General features: G+C 47.9%; 1 protein-coding gene across 2 annotated transcripts in view; it reads right to left on the reverse strand.

Moving 5' to 3' along the window:
- DDX6 (DEAD-box helicase 6) overlaps positions 1 to 20,966 on the reverse strand; it is a 247,583-nt gene that overhangs the window by 164,432 nt on the left and 62,185 nt on the right. For both annotated transcript variants that reach the window (XM_085645872.1, XM_085645873.1), the window contains 2 exons: positions 12,356 to 12,450; positions 11,461 to 11,583 (listed from right to left, as the gene is read on the reverse strand). In XM_085645872.1, the coding sequence (XP_085501998.1) occupies positions 11,461 to 11,583; positions 12,356 to 12,450 (218 nt within the window). The remainder of the gene's footprint in view (positions 1 to 11,460; positions 11,584 to 12,355; positions 12,451 to 20,966) is intronic.

Raw genomic sequence — 20,966 nt, forward strand, 5'->3', positions numbered from 1 at the left:
CTCCTTTTTGTAGAAGCTTCCGTGTTTCTTCTCTGAGAAGGGTCAGTTCTTGGCCCGATCTTTGCCTTCCCCTTGGCTTCCTGTTTGGCGGTTTCCTTTCCAAATCTACGCAGTACCCGTACTGCATGATGTTCAGTATCCACTTGTCTGTGGTTATACGCTGCCACTCGTGAAGGTAGAGTCTCAGCCTTCCGCCTACTGGTGTTGTATGCTCGTAGGCTTCTGATCCTTCTCTCCCCCTGGATGTTACTGTTTCGCGCCTCACCCTTGGGGGCATGTCGAGGGTAGGCGTCCTCCTGCGTGCAGAGTCACTTTGATGAGGGCCGCTCCCCCCCTCTCCTTCTCTGGCCACGTCCGTTCCCTCTCCCGCGAAAGGACTGGCCCCGGGGCTGGTACTGCCAGTTTTGCTTCTGCTGACCCTGTCCGTGACCTTCACCCTGCTGACCCTGCTGGAACGTCTGGTGCGACGGGCCCTGTTGGTTTCCTCCCCTACCGTAGGGTCTCCTTGAGGGGTTGCCTCGCCTCATTCCCCTCTGCTGTAGGGCCCCCATGGGCCTCGCCGTTTCGTTATCTCTTTTTAGCTGGGTGAGCTTCTCGTCAACTGTTGCTCCGAACAGTGTCTCTCCGTTGAAGGGGGTGCTAAGGATGTTGTTCTGCACCTCCGGTTTGAATCCCGAGATTCTTAACCATGCATGCCTTCTCTCGGTGACCCCTATGGCCATGAGTCTTGCTGAAGTCTCTGCCCCGTCCAACGCCGTCTTTATGCAGGAGTTGGCGATGTTTTTGCCTTCATCAACTAGGTGTGAGGCTCTCTGGCGGTATTCTTCGGGGAGATGCTTTACTAGCTCTCCCATCTCGTCCCAGTGCTGGTACTGGTGTCTATTGAGGAGAGCATTGGAATTCGCCATGCGCCAGTGCATAGCGGCGTTCCTCTCGACCTTTCTTCCTGTGAGGTCTATCCTCCTGCTCTCCTTATCAGGTGGTGGGCCCGAGGTTGCTGGTACGTTGGCCCTTCTCCTGGCCGTGGACGCTATGATTGAGTCTGCGGTCACGCTACCTTTGATGTAAGGGGGGGGGTCGAGGGAAGAGTGCTTATACTTCTTCTCAGTCCTGGGAGTGATCGACCGGCAGGTCGCTGGTTCCTTGAAGGCTTCTCTCCCCTGATTCATCACGCTTTGAAGCATGGGGAGGAACTGGCTCCTCGTCTGGATGGGGAGCAGGGTTTCGACGAGAAAAATCGGCTTTCGGCTTCTCTTCGTCGAGTTTGACGCCGAAGGCTGTCGCTGCGCTCCTGACCACCATATTGTACACCCCGATGTCGTCGGGTGGCGAAGGCCTCGAAGGGTACGTGTCCACGGACTCCTCCGGGTTCTCGGTGTCGAGATCCTGCCATTCAATCTCGTGGCTGGTCGATGGTGCCGAGCCGTAGACCGACTGTTGGTCTTCTTGCTCGGCTTCCTCTTCATAATAGTTCTCGTCTTCCTCTTCGAGATCCCTCATCAGTCCCTTTGTGTCGAATTCTTCCTCGACCTCGACGACGTCCGCCGATGAAACCGTTGGAATCTTGAATTCCTTCATCTTGGCGTCAAACTCCTTCTTCCTTTGAAGGATGTTCTCCATTTCGGCCTCGAGCCGCCTTTTCTTTTTCTCCATCTCGGAGATGCTTTCGGCGTCGACCGCTGATCTTTTCGTCGAAACTTGCGTCGACGTCGACCGTTCTTTCAGTGTCGATCGGGCCGCTCCCTGGGTTGTCTTCGACGACACTTGCCTTTCGGCGTCTTTCGGCACCAGGGAGTCCTTCTCTAAGGATCCGCTCGGCCTCTTGTCCATGGTTCCCCCTTTGGTCGTCGAAATTTTCGGCGCCGGGGCTCCCTTCGTGGACTTAGACTCAGATTTTTTCGAGTCACCCTCGTGTTTGAGGTACTTTCTGTTTTTCGCTCGACGATTCTCTTACCTAGTCTTTTTTCTTGTCGGTCTCTACGACCGTGAAGTTTTCGGCTGTCCCGGCGACGTTGTCCTCGTCGTCCGAGGAGAGGCCCAGATCGTAGAGCGACGGGGCCTTACCCTTGCCATCCATGCTGGCGTTGGCTCTTCTCTGCCGATCTCTCACCCTGAGCGTCTTCGGCGCGAAGGCTGAGCAGGCGTTGCAGTCATTACTCTGGTGTTCGACCGGTAGGCAGAGGTTGCAGACCGGATGCTGGTCCTTCTGCGCGAATTTGTGGTGGCAGTTTGGGCAGAACTTGAATGGCGTCTTGTCCATTGCGCTCAGGGCCTCTGAGTGCGCATTCTCCCAGGTCGTCGAAGAAAAAGGGCGCTGAACCTCCTTTCTTCGCGCTGCTGATGAAATAACCTTTCCTGTGAAAACTCTGATGTATTTGTCGACGAAACTCGCTTTTCTTTCTTCTTTCTTCGGTTGTAACTCTGGAGCTTCTCGATGACGATCCAGACCCAACGGCGGAAAAAAGAATCTGAAGATGGCGCCCCAAAGGTGGGACTTCCGCAGGAAGCACGACGACGTCACGGAAGGTGCACCAAATGGTGGTCGTCGCCGCCCACCTGGGCTACAAAAAAAAAAAAAAAAAATAAATAAAACAAAGAAAAGACTACGAATCCGGACCCAACCACAAGATCGCGGAATAATGCACAGCATAGTGAATCCAGAAAGATTCACGCTGCAAAACATGGTATTAGCCTTTGGAAATTTGGGGTTCTTGCTGTATTGGGATAGGCTAATTGCGTGTTTAGGATAGCCCCCAGATACGCTTGAACCTGTAAAGGTAGAGGATGAGATTTCTGAACACTGATGGTGAAGTCTAGTTGGCAGCGCAGGTCTATGGTCTTTTGAGTGTTACTAGCAGAGGAAGAGTACTGGCTTTAATAAGTCAGTCGTCGAGATATGGCAAGATATGCATGTTATGTCTGCGTAAATGTGCTGCTACCACTGCTAGGCATTTGGTGAATACTAATGGTGCAGTAGTCGCCCTGAATTGGAGTACTTTGAATTGGTAATGTTTGCCTATCACAAATCTGAGGTATTTTTGTTTCGCTTTGCTGGAGAAGCGGGATCACATCTTGGAGTGACACCATATGGAAATGCTCTGACAGGATGTAATGATTCAAGGACCCTAAATCTAAGAGTGGCCGTAAAAATCAGTCTTTTGGGATTAGGAATTATAGGGAGTATACACCAGATCCCAGATGTTGGAGGGATGGGTTCCATAGCTCCTTTGAGCAAGAGCTTGAACTTCCTGTTCGAGTAGTGTTTGGTATTCTAGAGCACCGCTGAGAGCTAGGCAGAATGTTTGGAGGTGTGGTAAGATCCAGATGGTAACCATGTTGGATAATGTCCAACAACCCCTGGTCTGATGTTATTGCCATATGAGCGGAAAATCCTGTAATCGTCCCAACAGGTTAAATGTTCGGTGGGAAGGAGAAGTCATCGTTTGGTGCTGGGTGTGGCACCACATGTGAACTTCCCTTTTCCACTTACAATTGGTATAATCATGTACTGCTGACACTTATCACCCATCTGTAACATTGAACCTATACCCCTGTCTCATCACAATTATGAAGAAAAGGACGGTGCACCAAAGAATAGAATAAAAAAAGCTTCCAATTTATCCAAATTAATCCTTTATTCTTTTTTCAATCTTTTAAAATTCAACCACAGCCAACGAGTTTCGTCAGGGCAAAATAGTCACAAATTAAGTCCAAAGTGGTCCTGAACCAGAAGGTCCGAATCTTGTGAGGTCTCTATAACAGTAACTGAAGTTGCAGCAATAAACCCCCTGGACAGAAGCGTATCCAATGGTCTAGGGTACCGGCCCACAGACCTCCGCAAAAAGTGAATACTCAGATCAAAAGTATAGTTGAAATTCGACGACCTAGTACGTATGGCACCGTGGTGTCCAGTTCTATAAGGTACCGGCCCACAATCCTCCATATTCAATGGGTAATATTAGCCCAACAAAATATATAACTGTATAGTGATAAGCCAGTGTCTCAGCTGTCCGTCCTTATTACAGTTAGCGTACTCTTCGCATTCCGTAATATGGAGGATTGTGGGCCGGTACCTTATAGAACTGGACGCCACGGTGCCATATGTACTAGCTAGTCTAATTTCAACTATACTTTTGATCTGAGTATTGTTCACTTTTTGCGGAGGTCTGTGGGCCGGTACTCTAGACCATTAGATCGCTTCTGTCCAGGGGGTCTATTGCTGCAACTTCAGTTACTGTTATTTATAGAGGACTCACAAGATTTGGACCTTCTGGTTCAGGACCACTTTGGACTTAATTTGTGACTACTTTTCCCTGACGAACTTCCAATGGAACGAAACGCGTAGGTTGTGGTTGAATTTTAAAAAAGATTGGAAAAAAAAATAAAGGATTCGTTTGGATAAATTGGAAGTTCTTTTTGATTCTATTCTTTGGTGCACCGTCCTTTTCTTCATAACTTTGGGTATCTGATCCTCAGTGGAGCGAAAGTGCGGCAAGCTCTGGACGGGTTTGCACATACTGAGAAAGTGCCATCTTTCTTGCATGGTATGCCCCCACTTTTTGCTGAATGTACTTTGACTGAGTGTGCCCTGGACTCATGCCAATCAGGTGCCCAGGGCCTATGTTCCTTCCCTAAAACAAACCAAACCCAAATTGGCAAACCCTGGCCACATGTCAGCCCCTGGTAAATGGTACCCTAGGTATCCAGGGCCTTGTGACCAGGGAAGGCCTCTAAGGGCCGCAGCACTCCTTGTGCCACCCTTAGAGGCCCTGTACCCTAACACACAGTGCCTTTGCAGGCTGAGTGTTTGGGTGCAAGACAAAAACAAAGGTGACATGACACATATCCCTGTGTGCCATGCCCATCACCTACACTGCCATGGCATACATCAGCCACCCCTCTAGCTGGGTGCCTTATGCCAATGGTGTGGGCACAGGAGCAGGAGCCCTGTGCCCCTACAGTGCCCAGGTCCATTCCTGAGCACTGTAAGTGCAGTGCTGCCATTTAAGAGTACATGGTGCTGAGAGCTCAAACACGAGCTCCACAGCCCCATAATGACAACACTAAAGACTGAGAAGTTTGGTATCAAACTTCTCAGCACATTAAGCCCACACTGATGCCAGTGTGGGATTTAATGTATCCAGCATCTTAGAGGTGCCCCCTTGAACCTAACCTACAAATCCACATCTGCTCTGAGGCTGCCTAGGCTGCCACCCAGCAGACATGTTGCTGGACCCCTGGGTAGGAGAGCCCCTGCTCTCCTGGTCCTGCAACAATGCACATCCTGGGCGAGGTGCTAAATCTCCTCCCCCAGGATGGGCAGGGGGAAGCTTCAAAGGCATGCCGCCTCCGAGTTTCCCCAGGCCCCTGCAACCCCCCACTCTGGCGGGAAGCTTTGGCTGGAAACCCCAAATAAAGACAGGGGATGTGCCAGCCTGCCAACCCCTCAGGTGGGGGAGGCGAGGTGAAGCACATCTCCAGGCTCTCGCCATCTTCAAGATGGCGAGACCTACCCTATCAGGCACAGGGGGCCGCCGCGTGCAGGGGTGCCTTTTGGTGTCGGGAAATCTTACCCTCTGTTGATCGCGGTAGGGGGGGGCACCTTGTTCTGAGGCTGCAGGCTCCTTCAGGAGTGTCGAGGGAGGTCCTTGGGTGCCGGACTCTGGGTCAAAGTCGCCGTGGGGTCGTCCTCAGGGTCTTTGTTCACTCCAGTACAGAGTGTGCTGGGTTCGCGGTTCCGGGCTGCTGCCAGGGATTAGAGGTAGGTTTTGAGTAGAGCCTCTACTCATGGGAGTCCCAGGGGCTTACAGCCAAAAGGTAGCCAGGTCCTCCGGGGTTGGTGAGGTTGCTGGCCACAAGAGATGCAGCGTTGGAGCAGGAGCAGGTTTGAGGGTCGACAGGCCGGTAGGGCTGGGGCCAAAGCAGTTGGTGTCTTCCTCTTCTTAGCAGCTGCAGGGCAGGTCTTTCTTCTTGCTCTTCTTTGTAGTTTTGAATCTGGGGAAGGAAGGTTCAGGGTACCCCTAAATACTAGATTTAGGGGCGTTACAGGTAGGTGAAGGGCAGGGACCAATGGGTCCCTGTCCTGGGGTGAGTACACCCCCTATCCTGCCTCTCCTGTGGGAGGGGGGCAGTTGCCTAGTCCTGATAGGGTAGGGCTCCCCATCTTCAAGATGGCGAGAGCCCGGAGATGTGCTTCACCTCGCCTCCCCCACCTGAGCGGTGGGGTTGGCAGGCTGGCACAGCCCCTGTCCTTATTTGGGGTTTCTGGCCAAAGCTTCCCGCCAGAGTGGGGGGTTGCAGTGGCCTGGGGAAGCTCAGAGTCGGCATGCCTTTGAAGCTTCCCCCTGCGGGAGGAGATTTAGCACCTCGCCCAGGATGTGCATTGTTGCAGGTCCAGGAGAGCAGGGGCTCTCCTACCCAGGGGTCCAGCAACATGTCTGCTGGGTGGCAGCCTCAGAGCAGACGTGGACTGTAGGTTAGGTTTAGGGGGGCACCTCCAAGATGCCATCTGGGGTGCTTGGTACATTAAATCCCACACTAGCATCAGTGTGGGTTTAATGTGCTGAGAAGTTTGATACCAAACTTCTCAGTCTTTAGTGTTGCCATTATGGTGCTGTGGAGCTCGCTCCCAGCACCATGTACTCTTAAACGGCAGCACTGCACTTAGTGCTCAGGAATGGACCTGGGCACTGTAGGGGCACAGGGCGCCTGTGCCCACACCATTGGCATAAGACACCCAGCTAGAGGGGTGGCTGATGTATGCCATGGCAGTGTAGGTAATGGGCATGGCACAGAGGGATGTGTTGAAAATCCAATTGGAATGTGGATCCTCGCACTCCTTGTGAATAGGTAATCTGAATTGCGTTGATTTAGGGTGCCTGGTAAGTAACTCCCTTCTGGGCAAGAGGGCGAGAAAAAGCAAAAAAATTGAAGCGTTATCTCCCGTGGGAGTAACGTCTCTTACTCAGCACTCCGATATTTGTAAAATTTCCAATAATTGTACAACAACCGTTGGTGTGTTTGAAACACTTTAATTATTCTTCTGTGTGGTATTTATGAAGTGTTCATACTATTTCACTCATAGTATTCAAAAACTGTCTATCATTCATCTTATTTCTGCCCAATGCATTTCGGGCGGACCCTTCAATGGAACACAAATGCAAAATATCAGACATTTACAACTTTCATTACGTTGTGCTAACGGAAAAGATAGCCAAGTTGTCATAGGTGTCATAGGATAAAAGGAAAGGGCGCCGGACGGTAGGAAAGATAGTACCTTCTACTGAAAATTGTAAATGTCTGTTGATATTTTGCATTTGTGTTCCATTGTTTTATTTGAAATATGTTTAATGCTTTCAGAACGTAAGTCCCCTGATGAAGGGTCCGCCCGAAATGCATTGGGCAGAAACAAGATGAATGATAGAAACAGTTTTTGAATACTATGAGTGAAATAGGAGGAACACTTCATAAATATCACACAGAAGAATAATTAAAGAAAGTGTTTCAAACACACCAACAGTTGTTGTACAATTTTTGGAAATTTTACAAATAACGGACTGCTGAGTAAGAGACATTACTCCCACGGGAGATGACGCTTCCATTTTTTTTTTTACACAGGGATGTGTGTCATGTCGACTGTTTTTGTCTTGCACCCAAACACTCAACCTGCAAGGGTACAGGGCCTCCAAGGGTGGAACAAGGAGTGCTGCAGCCCTTAGAGGCGTTCCCTGGTCACAAGGCCCTGGATACCTAGGGTACCATTTACCAGGGGCTGACATGTGGCCAGGGTTTGCCAATTTGGGTTTGGTTTGTTTTAGGGAAGGAACATAGGCCCTGGGTACCTGATTGGCAGGAGTCCAGGGCACACCCAGTCAAAGTACATTCAGCAATTCAGCAAAAAGTGGGGGCATACCATGCAAGAAAGATGGCACTTTCTCACACCTTGGCAGTGAAACCTCTACACTTACCTACATCCCCACTTGCCCTAAGTGACCAGGAGCCCAGCTCCCACAGCCGCGTGGCTTGCCAGTCAGCAGCCACCAACCAAGGCCCCCGCTATCCCTCATAGGATAACATTGGGCCTAACTCACTCTGCACCCGGCCGCCCTAGAGTCGCTGAGGGTGAACCAACTGTACCTACCTGACCCTGGGGGGACCCCTGAGTCTATGCCCAGAACCTCAACTCTGCCAGTCGAGTACTTACCCGTAAACCGATTTTCCTCATAGGGTAACAGTGACTGGCTTTTTCCTGAAACTTCTAAGTGTGGACTTTTCAAATCTTAAAATATTCACCAAAAATCAGCCGAGTAACGAAAACGAAATTACTCACCTGCTCTTAGGTGAGCTCCCAGTGCTGGATCTTGGTGCCCAGCACTGACTCTGAAAAATACTTATAACTGTACTTACCCGTAACCCAATTTTCTTCCATAGGAAATCATGGACTGCTTTTCTGTGAAATATATTCCCAAGTGTCAATTTCTGCAATCTTTAAATATTCTTCAAAAATTGTACAATATCCTGGTGGCCCTCCCCCTTTTGCCGCCTCTACTTCCTATCCAAACGTCTTCATCCGGCTTTAAGTACCTGGGGGTATATGTTTCGTTGGACCCGGCGGTCCGCTATGAGCAGAACCTCCTGTCTCCACTCCGTTTGAGGGTGGATACGGCTCGGTGGTGTAAGTTGCCCCTGTCTCCGCTTGGTCGCGCGGCCCCGTTTAAAATGATGTCCCTTCCCAGATTTCTTTACGCACTTCAGAACTTCTTTGATGTCATTCCGGTGGCATACTTTCGGGAGGTGGAGAGTCTGCAGAGGAGACTGGTTTGGGACGGGCAGGCGCGTATCGCTCTGGCAAAGCTTACTCTCCCCTGGTATGACGGGGGCATCGCGCTTCCTGACATTAGACGGTACTATTGGGCCTCCCAACTGTCGGCAATTAACCATGCCACGTATGCTCTTGGTCTGAATCCGGCGTATGAGATGGATAAATTCCTGCTTCCCGGCGGTAATTATAACAGAGCGCTTTACTCCCGATCGGCTGGTAGGACCCTCACGGGCCCTACTAGGATTGCGGTACGGGTGTGGAAGGCGGCGAATGTAGCGATGGGCTGGAGTGAGCGTTTAACGTGTGCTACTCCCTTGTTCGCCTCAGACCGTCTGGGGAGCCTCTGGACGACGAAAGGCTTTGAGCACTGGGACACGATCGGCATTAGCAGAGTGGGGGATCTGTGGGTTAAAGGCGCGGTCAAGACCTTCGCGGCGCTCCGGAGCGAATATGAGCTTAGTGAGGGAGTTTTTCCGCTACGCTCAGGTTCGGCATGCCCTGCTCTCGGTTTTTGGGGAAGGGACCACGGTCCCTGTTTCTTCGCCCCTTGAGGACCGCATACTAGACGGTCACGTTCCCGATAGTACTATCTCTTTGATCTATAAAAAATTGATAAATAATCGGGCTGACCTCTTGGTGCGTCTACGGGAGGCATGGACGGGGGATGGGGTTGAGTTGGACGACGAGGACTGGCAGTCCGCGCTGTCATCTCCTAAGGAGGTTGCCATCCCGGCCCGTCTCCGTTTGGTCCAGCTTAAGATTCTCCATCGCGTTTACGTGACGGGTCCCCGATTGGTCTCGATGGGGTTTTCTGAGGACGGGCTCTGTAAGCGTGGCTGTGGGCTCAGTGCCACCTTTCTCCACATCCTGTGGGAGTGCCGCGAGGTGGTGGAATACTGGCGTCAGGTGCATGAGGTTATGAGGCGAGTCACCGGGGTCACGCTGTTGCCGGAGGTGCGTCGCTGTGTCCTGAATGTGTGGGAGCCCAATGACTATAACGCGGCCCAGACTCGGTGGGCGGCCCTGGGGAACATGATAGCAAAGAGGGACATAGCGCAGCTTTGGGGTTCGCAGCGGCCCCCCACCGTGTCTGTCTGGAAGGAGAACATGGACTGGTGCATGTTCAGGGAAAAGACTGTATGTGGCTCGTGGTAAACCAGGGGCTTGGAGTAGAATTTGGGGGCAGTGGAATGTGTATCGTGGAAGTATTTGTGCTCCCCCCCCTGGTGGAAACGTCTGAGGTAGCCTTGTCCCCCTGATCCTGGATGGTTCCTTACTTATCTGGCACATCTGAGTATAGATTTGGTATTCCCGTTTCTCCCCCCCCCCTACCTCTTAGTTCCCCTTATTCTTGACTGCCATCGGGTGGTCGGGTCTGGAAGTGCCCCTGCTGTGGTCCGACGCCCATCTGTCTTCTTGCCTCGCTTTTTGTTTTAAGTTGTTATTTATGTTAAAAGGGTGTATCCTGATTTTCCTTTATGTGCAGTCTGAGCTTCTGTAGGGTGCGGAGCCCCGGTGGGCCAGTCATTGTGTTTGCACTGTTTGAACTTTTTACCTACTAGCGGCCGGCCAAGGCGGTTGTAGGCCCGTGCTTGTACCCTTCTTTCTGCACAATAAAAATTTTCAAAAAAAAAAAATTGTACAATATCTGAAAACGCAATTACTTACCTGTTTTGGATAAAGGTCCCAGTACTGAGTCTAGGCACCCAGTACTGGATTACAAAAGTAACGAGACCATACTGTACCTGCAACTTGAATTTTCTTCCATAGGGAATCATTGACTGTTTTCTTTGAAATATTTTCGAAGAGTCAACTTTTAAAATAGCTAAATATGGTTTAAAAATCATTACAGTAAGTAGACTTTCATCACTTGATTCTGAGTACTGACCCAGGACTGAATCTAGGATCCAGTCCTGGAATTCCAAAAGTAATCTAAAAAGTAATCTGTTGCAAATAACTTGAATTTTCCATTGAGCTCAATGCATTGTTGTGTTTAACAGAGTTTTCTATTGCAACCACTTGTAACTGTTTACAAAAGTCAGTTGCATATTGCAAAAGTATTTATATGAAACATCTCATTCTGAGAAAGTATATTTTAAATCCAAGTGTTGGTTCTAAAATAAAACAAGCATATTTTTTATATATAAACCATTGGCCTAGAGTTCAGTTATTGAGTGTGTGAGACAATTTGCTGACTGTGTACAACAAATGGTTTACACTGTCCTATGATACTGCCTTACTGCTCAACCAAGCTACCACTTTAGAGAGTAAGGTTATATCTAACTTTAACCTCTGTCAAACCCTGGGGGGGGACTGTGGACTCTGTACACCCTGTACCTATTAAGGAACAGTATATACAGAGCCACTTTCTCACACAGATTAAGGACTCATTTACTTTGAAATTGAGGTGCTGAACATTGGTCAGCCGCATGGTTTGTTTTTAACAACTTGTCACAATTATTAACAGTGCACAAGGTAGAACACCTAAGTTAAGGAAAGTGCACAAAAAGAAATGCAGAGTATGCTCATCTTGCTAAGCCCGAATGGCAAAATACCTCAATGACAAATGTGACAAGGGAGCTCTTAACAGACGTGCATAAAAAAAAGTGTAACCACACAGCCAACAGCAATGTACTTACCATGAACTTCTGTACACTGAGGGGGAAGGTTGCAGAGTACAGAAGAATCTGACGGTACTTGGGTAGCGTGTAGATGATCTCTTCCATTATCTGCATGAAATCCTGAGACAGTAGCTTGTCTGCCTATGGAGACAAATGATACATTTGGAATTCCTATTCACTAAAGCAGTTTCTATCCAGAGACTTTGTTGATGGCTATGGAATTCATAATGGGACACAAGATACCCACCTGCTCTTACTAAGCAAATAGGCAAATAGAGTAGTAAGCCTCTTTTGTAGGACGACAAGGCATGGACAGTACTGCGTTTAAACCTGGAGAATTTGAGCCACAAGAACTTCAAGTTCAACTGTAGATGCACTGGGATAGGAGGCTTTAAAGAACCACTTAAAACTTCTCAAAGCTGATGGAAGTGGTAAATGGGTGCACTATGTGCAAGGCTCCCACAAAGCACAACTACTTCCACCAACATGAAAAAGGAATCTGTAAGCACACTTGTTTCTGCATGCCAACAGATGGCTTGTTAAAACACTGCACAAAGTGCATACCCTTGTGAGCACAGCCCTCTGTTGCCAGTGTCCAAACAACTGCCACCGCAAAACCAATGTAAACGGAGGTTTAATCCATTACAAAGTGATCTGTACAACCAAGTTCTACCCAAACCAACACTGCTCGTAGACCAGCTCATTTTGTTCCTTCTCAAAGTAAGCTTTCGAACTAGCAAAGAAAGAACAGCTCAGAATATGCTGCCTCTGAAAGCCTACAGACCGCAGCAAAAACTAACTTGAATCTGAACCTGGCAGCCAACCACCCTACTACAACATCTACTGAGTACCAGTAGCCTTTGGAAACCGCACAAGATGCCATCACAATAGAAGTAAAGATTAGAGCGGTTACCTCATCCAATACGATCATCTGGGTGTGGTCAACCTTTGCCACTCCCTTCTTTATCAGATCCAGGATTCTTCCAGGGGTTGCAATCACGACATGCACTGAAAAAGCAGAATAAAAGCAAATTACAAGAAAACACGGCTATGCCTCCTATGCGCAATACTCAGTGACATAGTAAAAAGCACAAATCCATATTATGAGAGACCTCATTACCCAATAAAGGTGTTTTTTTTGCCCAATATTCCATTATAAATACTGAAATCAAATTATTGAATTTAAATCAAGCATTTGTAGAGCGCACTACTCACCCATGAGGGTCTCAAGTCGCTAAGGAGGGGTGGGGGACTGCTACTGCTTGAACAGCCAGGTCTTGAGGAGTCTCCTGAAGGTCAGCAGGTCCTGGGTCTGTTGCAGGTGGATGGGGAGGGAGTTCCATGTCTTTGTGGCGAGGTGGGAGAAGGATCTGCTGCTGGTGGTCGTTCGGTGTATGTGTGGAACGGTGGCGAGTGCGAGGTCAGCGGAGCGCAGCTGGAGGTTGGGAGAGTAGAAGGTCAGTCGTTTGTTGAGGTATGTGGGTCCAGCGTCGTGGAGTGCTTTGTGAGCGTGGGTAAGGAGCTTGAAGGTGATCCTCTTGTTGACAGTGAGCCAGTGCAGGTCTCAGGTGGGTAGTGATGTGGCTGTGGCGGGGATGTTGAGGACGAGGTGTGCGGTGCTTATGCGTTGGATGCTTTTCTGTTGGTTTTGGTGGTGGCGGGGTCCTAGGTGAGGGAGAGGATCAGCTGGCTGTCATCGGCATATGAGACTATGTTGAGGTAGTGCGCACAGACGATGTTGGCGAGCTGTGCCATGTAGATGTTGAAAAGGGTCAGGCTGAGGGATGATCCTTGGGGTAAGCCGCAGGTGATCTTGGTGGCTCCGAATCAGAATGGAAGAGGCAGACTCTGGATTCTGTCAGTGAGGAAGGATGTGATCCAGTCCAGAGCTTTGTCGCGGATTCCTGTGTTGTGGAGGCATGTGCGTAGGGTGTGGTGGCAGACGGTGCCGAAGGCGGCCAAGAGGTCTAGGAGGATGAGGGCCGCTGTTTCGCCGTGGTCCAGCAGGGTCCTGATGTAGTCAGTGGCGGCGATTAGGGCGGTTTCGGTGCTGCGGAATCCGGATTGTGAGGAGTCCAGGGTGGTGGTCTCTGAGGAAGCGGGTCAGTTGTCTGTTGACTATCTTCGATGACTTTTGCAGGGAGATGGATTGGAAATTCTTGAGGTCCCTTGGGTTTCTCGAGTAGGGCGTTTTTCGGTGTGTTTCCAGCTCGTCCGGGAAGGTGGTGGTCTCGAAGGAGCTGTTGAAGATCTTCCAGAGTTGGGGTGCGATGGAGCTTGCATTGTTGAAGATGTGGTGAGGGCAGGGGTCTGACGGTGAGCCGGAGTGGATGGTGTTCATGGTTTTGATGGTGTCAGTCGTTGACGTGGTTCCAGGAGAGCAGGGGGGGGGGGGGGTCCGTGTAGCTGGGGCGGTGGGTCTGGGCTGCTGGCGGTTGTCGGGGGAGTCTGGGTGTTGACGCTGTCGTGGATGTCCCCGATCTTGCGGTGGAAGAAGGTGGCAAGAGAGTTGCACACAGGTCTTGACGGCAAGATGTAGTGCAAGAGCCGGGGTTGGAGAGTTCCTTCACGATGTTGAAGAGCTCTGCTGTTGTGTGCGTTCTAGTCGATACGTTCGGTGGAGGTCCTTTTGGCGGTTCGAATGAGTTGGTGGTGCTAGCAGATGGCGTTCGAGGATAGTGCGCGTTTGGCTTTAAATGGAACATGAGTATTTGCATTCTGAAATATTCTACTTCATAAAATATTTAGCAAGATCAGATATGCAAATGAGACTTCAATCCAACAGGAAAGCATGAATCCGGTCTCTGCAATTATAGAAAGCGAATGTGTGCCTTCCACAATCAAACAGATGCATTCCACCACCCTTTAAGTACAGTGTTAGATTTCTAGGCATTCATGTTCTGTGAAATTTGGGAATGTTGGAAATATATATTCAATGGTTTCTAGAACTCAACATAATCTCTATCGCAATGGCGGGATCACTCGTGGGAAAACAAGTAATTCTGTAGTGTGCACTCTTGTTTACACTATCTTAAAAATATATTTATCTAAAGTTAACACAATTTGTGCGATACTGAAGCATATGCTGCCAACATATGTAAATTATAATCAAACTTAGCCAAGTACCACTGGTTCCTTGGACTCTGTACACTTCTGGAAATTTTATCCTAGAGTATAGTACAATAGTTACAAATTCTGATTTTATGACATTACATGTTCTTATTAAAGGACGTATCTCCCTTTCTAATACAAAGGCCAATTCTCAAAATTAACTACAAATCTTTAATAAAACATTATTCCTTTGGATACTGTTCCAGTCAAGAATGTTCTGCCCAATGCATTTAGAGACTGTCCCTTCTTCAGGGGTTTCTCTAAACAAATGAAAGCAATAACTTTTATATTTTACAGGATCAATAGTTCCAACAACTTAGTGAGTTCTTAATGATCATGAAAATGATGTGCACACTGTTCATATTAGTGTGTGATGCCTGTAAAGTGAGAAGCTAGAGTCCCTATTATGAACCAATGTATCCCCTGTGCTCCCAGAGAAATGAAAGGTGAGGACTCGATGATAGCGTGCTGTTACAGTGGTCATGCTAGCAAAATTAACAGCTGGAAAAAAACTTGAATTAAACCACACTACATTAAAAACTCACTGAGTAGAGATAGTGTTAAACTAAACTCCTACAAGTTCAACCTGAAACACTGCAAAGAAAACATGGTGATCGCAACAAGTATTCAGTAGAGAATAACGCCCATCATACCATTGTATGCAGTATTTCAATTAAAATGTTGAGTCGCATACCTCCAGGAGTCACCGAGCAACTCAAATGAACAAGTCTACCGTTTAAATCTGTCCGTTACAGTTTCCTCCCAACTTCAGATGTGTAAGAAAACAGTGATGTTAAACCTCATCTGAGCGTAAAGGAACAAGCAGTTTAACCCTACTACAACGGAACAATCTACACTTTTCCTTACCTCTACTTCAAGGTTTGAAAAAAGAATAAAAAAAAAAATTACGAGATATTCCATTTAGTACCGAACAACAATGACTCAAAACTGCAGCTCGATCTGTCTAACTCCCGTTAACGACAATTCCCCAGAAGCTATAGGCTCCATGTACCTCTGTTCGGTTGTCCACGTTTTAATGGAGTCTTCGGTATAAGTAATAAACATAGGACTAACGCTCACAACTCATTCAGTTATGCTCCTCATCTACAAATGCTAAATAACGCCTCTATTCGAGAAATTGAGATTTATACAAAACACTATTAAAAAAATAAAAGGACAAGATGAAACAAATTTCCAGATTATGTAGTTGATCTAAAAACATAATGAAAGAATCCTAGATTTAGAAAGATCACATCCCCAGCCACCTCTATGTACTACTATCCAAAAATTAACTATTCTTGAGGACCAGATCTCTCGTTGTGGATGTGTGTATGCGACAGATGGTTTTGAGAACATTCATTCAAAGTGTTCTGTTCAATGATATGTACATAGCTTCCTTACATATATTGAACATAACACTTTGAATACACTTTTTTATCAACACCAGCTGTCGCATACAAAGCCAGAACGAGAAATCCGGTCTGCAAGAATACAGTTAGGTTCCGGATGGTAGAACATACACTTTAGGGGTGATAGGGTATGTGATCTTTCTACATCTAGGATGCTTTCTTTCTTTTTTTTTTTTAGATTAACTACCCAATCATGGAATTTGTTTCATCTTGGCTTTTATTTTTGTTTTGAATACAGTCTTGTATACATCTGGCAATTTCTCGAACAGAGACTTTGGTTGGTTTAGCAATTAATAAGGAGGGTGTAACTGAATGAGTTGAGTTAGTCCTATGTTTATTACGAATACAGAAGACACCATTAAAACATGGACAACCATGCACGGAGGTACGAGGAGCCTATAGCTTCTTAATGGGATTTGTTGTTCATGAGAGTTAGATCAATCTGCGGTTTTGCGTCCTTGTTACTTGCTACTAAATGAAATATTGCGTAGTCTTTACACATTTTTTTCCTCGAACATTGAAATCGAGACAGGTAAGGAAAGAAGTGTAGTTTTTAGGTCTCGGGACCATCTGGTCTGCCGAAGGCAGAACCGGAAGTCGAGAGATTTAATGACTTTGAGAAGAGGGGCTTGAACCAGCCCCTCTTCTCCCCTGTTCTCCATTGGCTGACCTCTTCAATGCTGGCCAGCCATTGGAGAAGAGGTCCCGTCACTCCGATCATGCCCCGTCCTTTTCGGATCAGGGGCGTGTTTTTTGCAGAAAGTCTCATTCTCTCCTCCAGCCAATGGCTGGAGGAGATATCAAAACACGCCCCCGAATCCGAAATGGACGCTGCGTTTCTCCGAGACATTTCTGCTCTGCCTCGGAGAAAGGCAGTGGTGTGCTTGCCTTTTGCTCTGCCTTGTTTGTGTGTTTGTGAAGGAGCACTCTCGCGCCAGGCTCTGTGAGGGAGCGGTGGCGCCAGGCTCCAGGACTTAGAAATCGATAGCCATCTGCACATTTAAAGGCCCAGCGTTTCAGGCTGCTTTCAGCTGTTTATCAGCTGACTGTTCCTTCAAGCCCCGGAGTGCGGGCGGCATGTTAAGTTTGCCGTTTAGTGCACTGCAGCGCCGAGTGTGCAAAATATAAATACATAGGAGTTATTATTAGCCACGCTCGCGGACGCCACGTGCCTGTTAAGAGTGCACTGCCTGTGTTTAATACTCGTAGCTTACAGTAGACTAAGTGTCAAAGCCAAGAAATGTGTACAGTCCCTGCTGAACCGACATCTACACCACAGGGCCCGTTCAGGCTAGTGCGATTCCGGCGGGCTCAACGGTGCCCCCTGGAGGGTGTGAGAGGTAAGGGAGCTTTAAAATGTTGCAGGCCTCGTTCCAGCTGGGCTCTTTAAATGGAAAGTTCACCTTGCTCTACCAAGAGGGTAATCTTGGTCACCTCAGAGTGTCATCTAAAGGGACTTATTGCATTTATTTCCAGTGACTATGACTGACTGATGAGACCACCCCCGACTAAGATGTAAAGAGCGCCTGGCTTCCAGAGCTATGTATACCCGTGGTATTTATGACACCCAAATTGGATGTATGTGAATCAGAGATGTGCGCTGCACGGCTCGCTTTTGCGATGGGAAAAATGTTATTTCTGTGCGTTAAACTGACCCCTTGGTGCTGGGAATCCGAACAGGCCGAGGTTGCATTGGAGAATGTTTTATTTGAAGCTCCATTCGAGAGATTCCTTCGGATTGCACTCCGACCATGCTCAGAGCGGTGTTAGAGTTTGGCATATGCGGGTCATCATCCAGCAAAAAGCGACGGGTGTCCTGCCCGCCCTGTTTAGAATGCAGTCATGTCTAGGCGACGGGACAGCTGCCACCTCGCGGCACGTGTCCTGTATCCACTAAAATGTAAACGAGGCCTCCTTTTCGCTCTGTGGGTGGCATGCGCGCAACACCCATTGGGCTCACCGGGCTTCAGCCCCCCCCCCCCCCCCGTCATGTGTGTCAGCCCGGCTGAGACAGCCTCGCGGGCTGGCGTCCGCCTAATTGCAGCCGCACCCGAGTACTTCACAGGTCTTTAAAAGACCATTTGCTCGGTAATGAGGCTGTTGTTGCCTTTTCGCCCCTTCTTACAGCCACTCTGCCTATGGCTGGAAGACTAACCCCCCCCCCCCCCCCGAAATCTTTTTCAGCCCCCCCCCCCCCCCCCCCCTCCGAAATTTGGCTCTGGTTGCCTGCCTGGTGGGTGGTATGTTCCAAGTATATATGATTGGAGTGGAGGCGGGGCCACCGGTGGGAGTGCACGTGAAAACGGGAAGGCGTAAAGGGGTAGAGGGCGGGGGCGAAAGGCCGGGCAGTGGTGTTCTGTGTGACTTTACACCTCTTGCTTTTTCAAGTCCTTTCACTTTCAGAACCCCTTCTGTGTCTTGTTTAACCCGTGGTAGACATGGTGTATACATGACGTCACGGATGACAGCCGTTTAATCTTTTTTTAATGCTCATGTGGCCCGTGCATACAGTATCCTAGATTCCCTACAGAGTACCACTTATCGTTTGACAAAAATGTCACAGCCTACATCGACGTAACCATACATCAGTGTAACCACTAAATTGCATGGTGCGTAGATGTGTCAGCAAATATATATACCTAACCTGCGATGTGGTGGGCACTGTCGTGGATGTGGTATTTTTTTAGATCGATTGTCGATAGTCCGCACATGAGGTCCACCACTCGGTCTCATTCACACTGATGCACTGCGCCTCAGTCTACAAAATGTGAACCCGGGTGACGTATATATACCCTTTCCACTTGTGCAAGGCTCGTGATAGTGTTGCTTTCGGCTCCCAAATCCAGACCAATAAAACCGTGTATTGTTGTGAGTAAATGTTTACTCGCCTGTACAGGATAATGCATTTTCCATGTTCAAGGCAAGCAACGTGAATAGCACGTTCGATGGTCAGGTTTTAAATTCTCCCCAGGGTGTTTGCGTTGTCTGCTGTGGAAATTAGCGTATTATTATAATTTACAAAAAATGATGCCTTTGTCTTTTGCATAGCACAACAGCTCCCTGTGCTTCAACCCACTGAAATGTCAAAACCTAGCGCTCATGGAAAAATGAGCATGCCTGATATTAGGCGCTATATTTAAAGAAAACGGCTCGAGCTTTTAAAGCCGGGAGAGAGTAAACCCATTGCAATCATTAAACAATAGCTCATCGGCCCCCCCTTCCCCCCCCAAAGTGCAAAATCTGCCGCTGTGTAAATAAACGCGATGGGTTCGACTAGATTTACATTAAAAAAAAAATCTAGGCAGACCAGACCCTCGAGAGAAAGTGAATAAAGGACTTCAACTGCACGTTGAAAAGCCAACTTCGGCTCCTACCAGAGACAGGAGGGAGAAGAGGGCAAGCGGGTGAGAGACATTTAAAGAGGCACCGCTTTTAACTGCATGTCTGCTGGTACCTTTTGAACCCTCGTGAGAACCCTGAAGCCTGCGCATACTTTGAAAGGATGGCCCTTTAACTTGTGTTCATTCCCACGTAACCCCGACAGCTGGTCTGCTCTACATTCCACTGACAGCATGGGAGGGAGCAGCCTGGAAGTGGCTCATATGGACACGGCTTTGCACCCCCACCCTCCGTCACGTGTGTGAGCCTTGCCTCTGCATAAGAAGCTGCCATGGAAACCAAACAAGGATGTCTCCTCTATTTACCAAACCATGTTAGGAGCAGCGTCTGGCAAGTTATTCTAATAAAAAACAGGATATATTTTGCTCTCAGATTTAGGATCTGCCTCCCTTCAAATTATACTTCACTTCCTGTTGTAAAAAAAATAATTACTCATGAAATCTTAATCTTCAGAGAGCCTGTTGAGGGGTTTGTCAGTTGATCCAGAAAAAAGTAAATGTGTTAAATTATGAGGTTACTGTGTGGCTCTGTGTGTGGGGGTGGCTGTATGGGGGTGGCTCTGTGTGTGGGGGGTGGCTATGTGTGTGGGTAGCTCGGTGTGTGGGGGAGGGTCTGTATGTGTGTGGGGGAGGGTCTGTGTGTGTGGGTGGCTGTGTGTGACTTTTTTGGTAGGCGGCTCTATGCGTGGTGGGTCTGTCTGTGTGTGGGTAACTGTGTGTAGGTGGCTCTGTGGGTGGCTCTGGGTGTGTGGCTCTGGGTGTGGGTGCAGATGCAAAAGGTCTCGCATTTGAGAGTGATTAAGCTATTGAAATTGTAAATAACAATTCCGTTTCTTTAAATGGTTTAAAAACCAAAACATAAACAAAAAGAATGTCATGAGCAATGCCAATAGCTCTAACTTTAATAATGCCGAGACCATTGCATTGTAAATGCTTGTTCATTGTGGCATTGAACTGCTTGCTTCGTAATGCGCAGAGATTAGGTCTGGTCATTTTAGACACTTCTGAAGTTGAAGAATACAGTGTCAGTGACGGATAAATTAAACAGCAGACGCGTTCATTTGAGGTGCCGGGGACTCCAGGAGGTGCGAGACTACATTTTAATTTAAATAACATACAATGGTATGATATGCATTATACACTACTTCATGCTTGTTGCGATGATCCCCATGCTTTTTTTGCAGTGTTTCAGGTTTAACTTGTGGGAATATAGTTTACCAGGATCTCTACTCAGTGTTTTTAATGTATAGTGTGGTGTGGTTTTATTCAGGCTTTGTTCCCAACGGTTGTCAAAATCTGGCTAGCATGAACACTGGCAGCACAATATTATTGAGGACTTCCAAGCAACACAATGTAGTCTTTTCTGAAGCTATCGTTATATCTTTCCTTCACCTTTCATGGCATCACACCAAGTAATATTAAGAGTGCACATAATTTTCATGATCATTAAGAACTCACTAACTTGTTGGAAATAGATTGTTGCTGTAAAATATTAAACGAGCGTTATTACTTTTATGTGTTTAGAAAAGCCACTGAAATGCATTGGGCATAACTTGAATGGACAGTATCCAAAGGAGTAATTTGTTTAATTGAAGATTTGTAGTTT

This window comes from Triturus cristatus, chromosome 3_1 (assembly GCF_964204655.1).
Source record: "Triturus cristatus chromosome 3_1, aTriCri1.1, whole genome shotgun sequence".
In the NCBI taxonomy this organism is placed as follows: domain Eukaryota; kingdom Metazoa; phylum Chordata; class Amphibia; order Caudata; family Salamandridae; genus Triturus; species Triturus cristatus.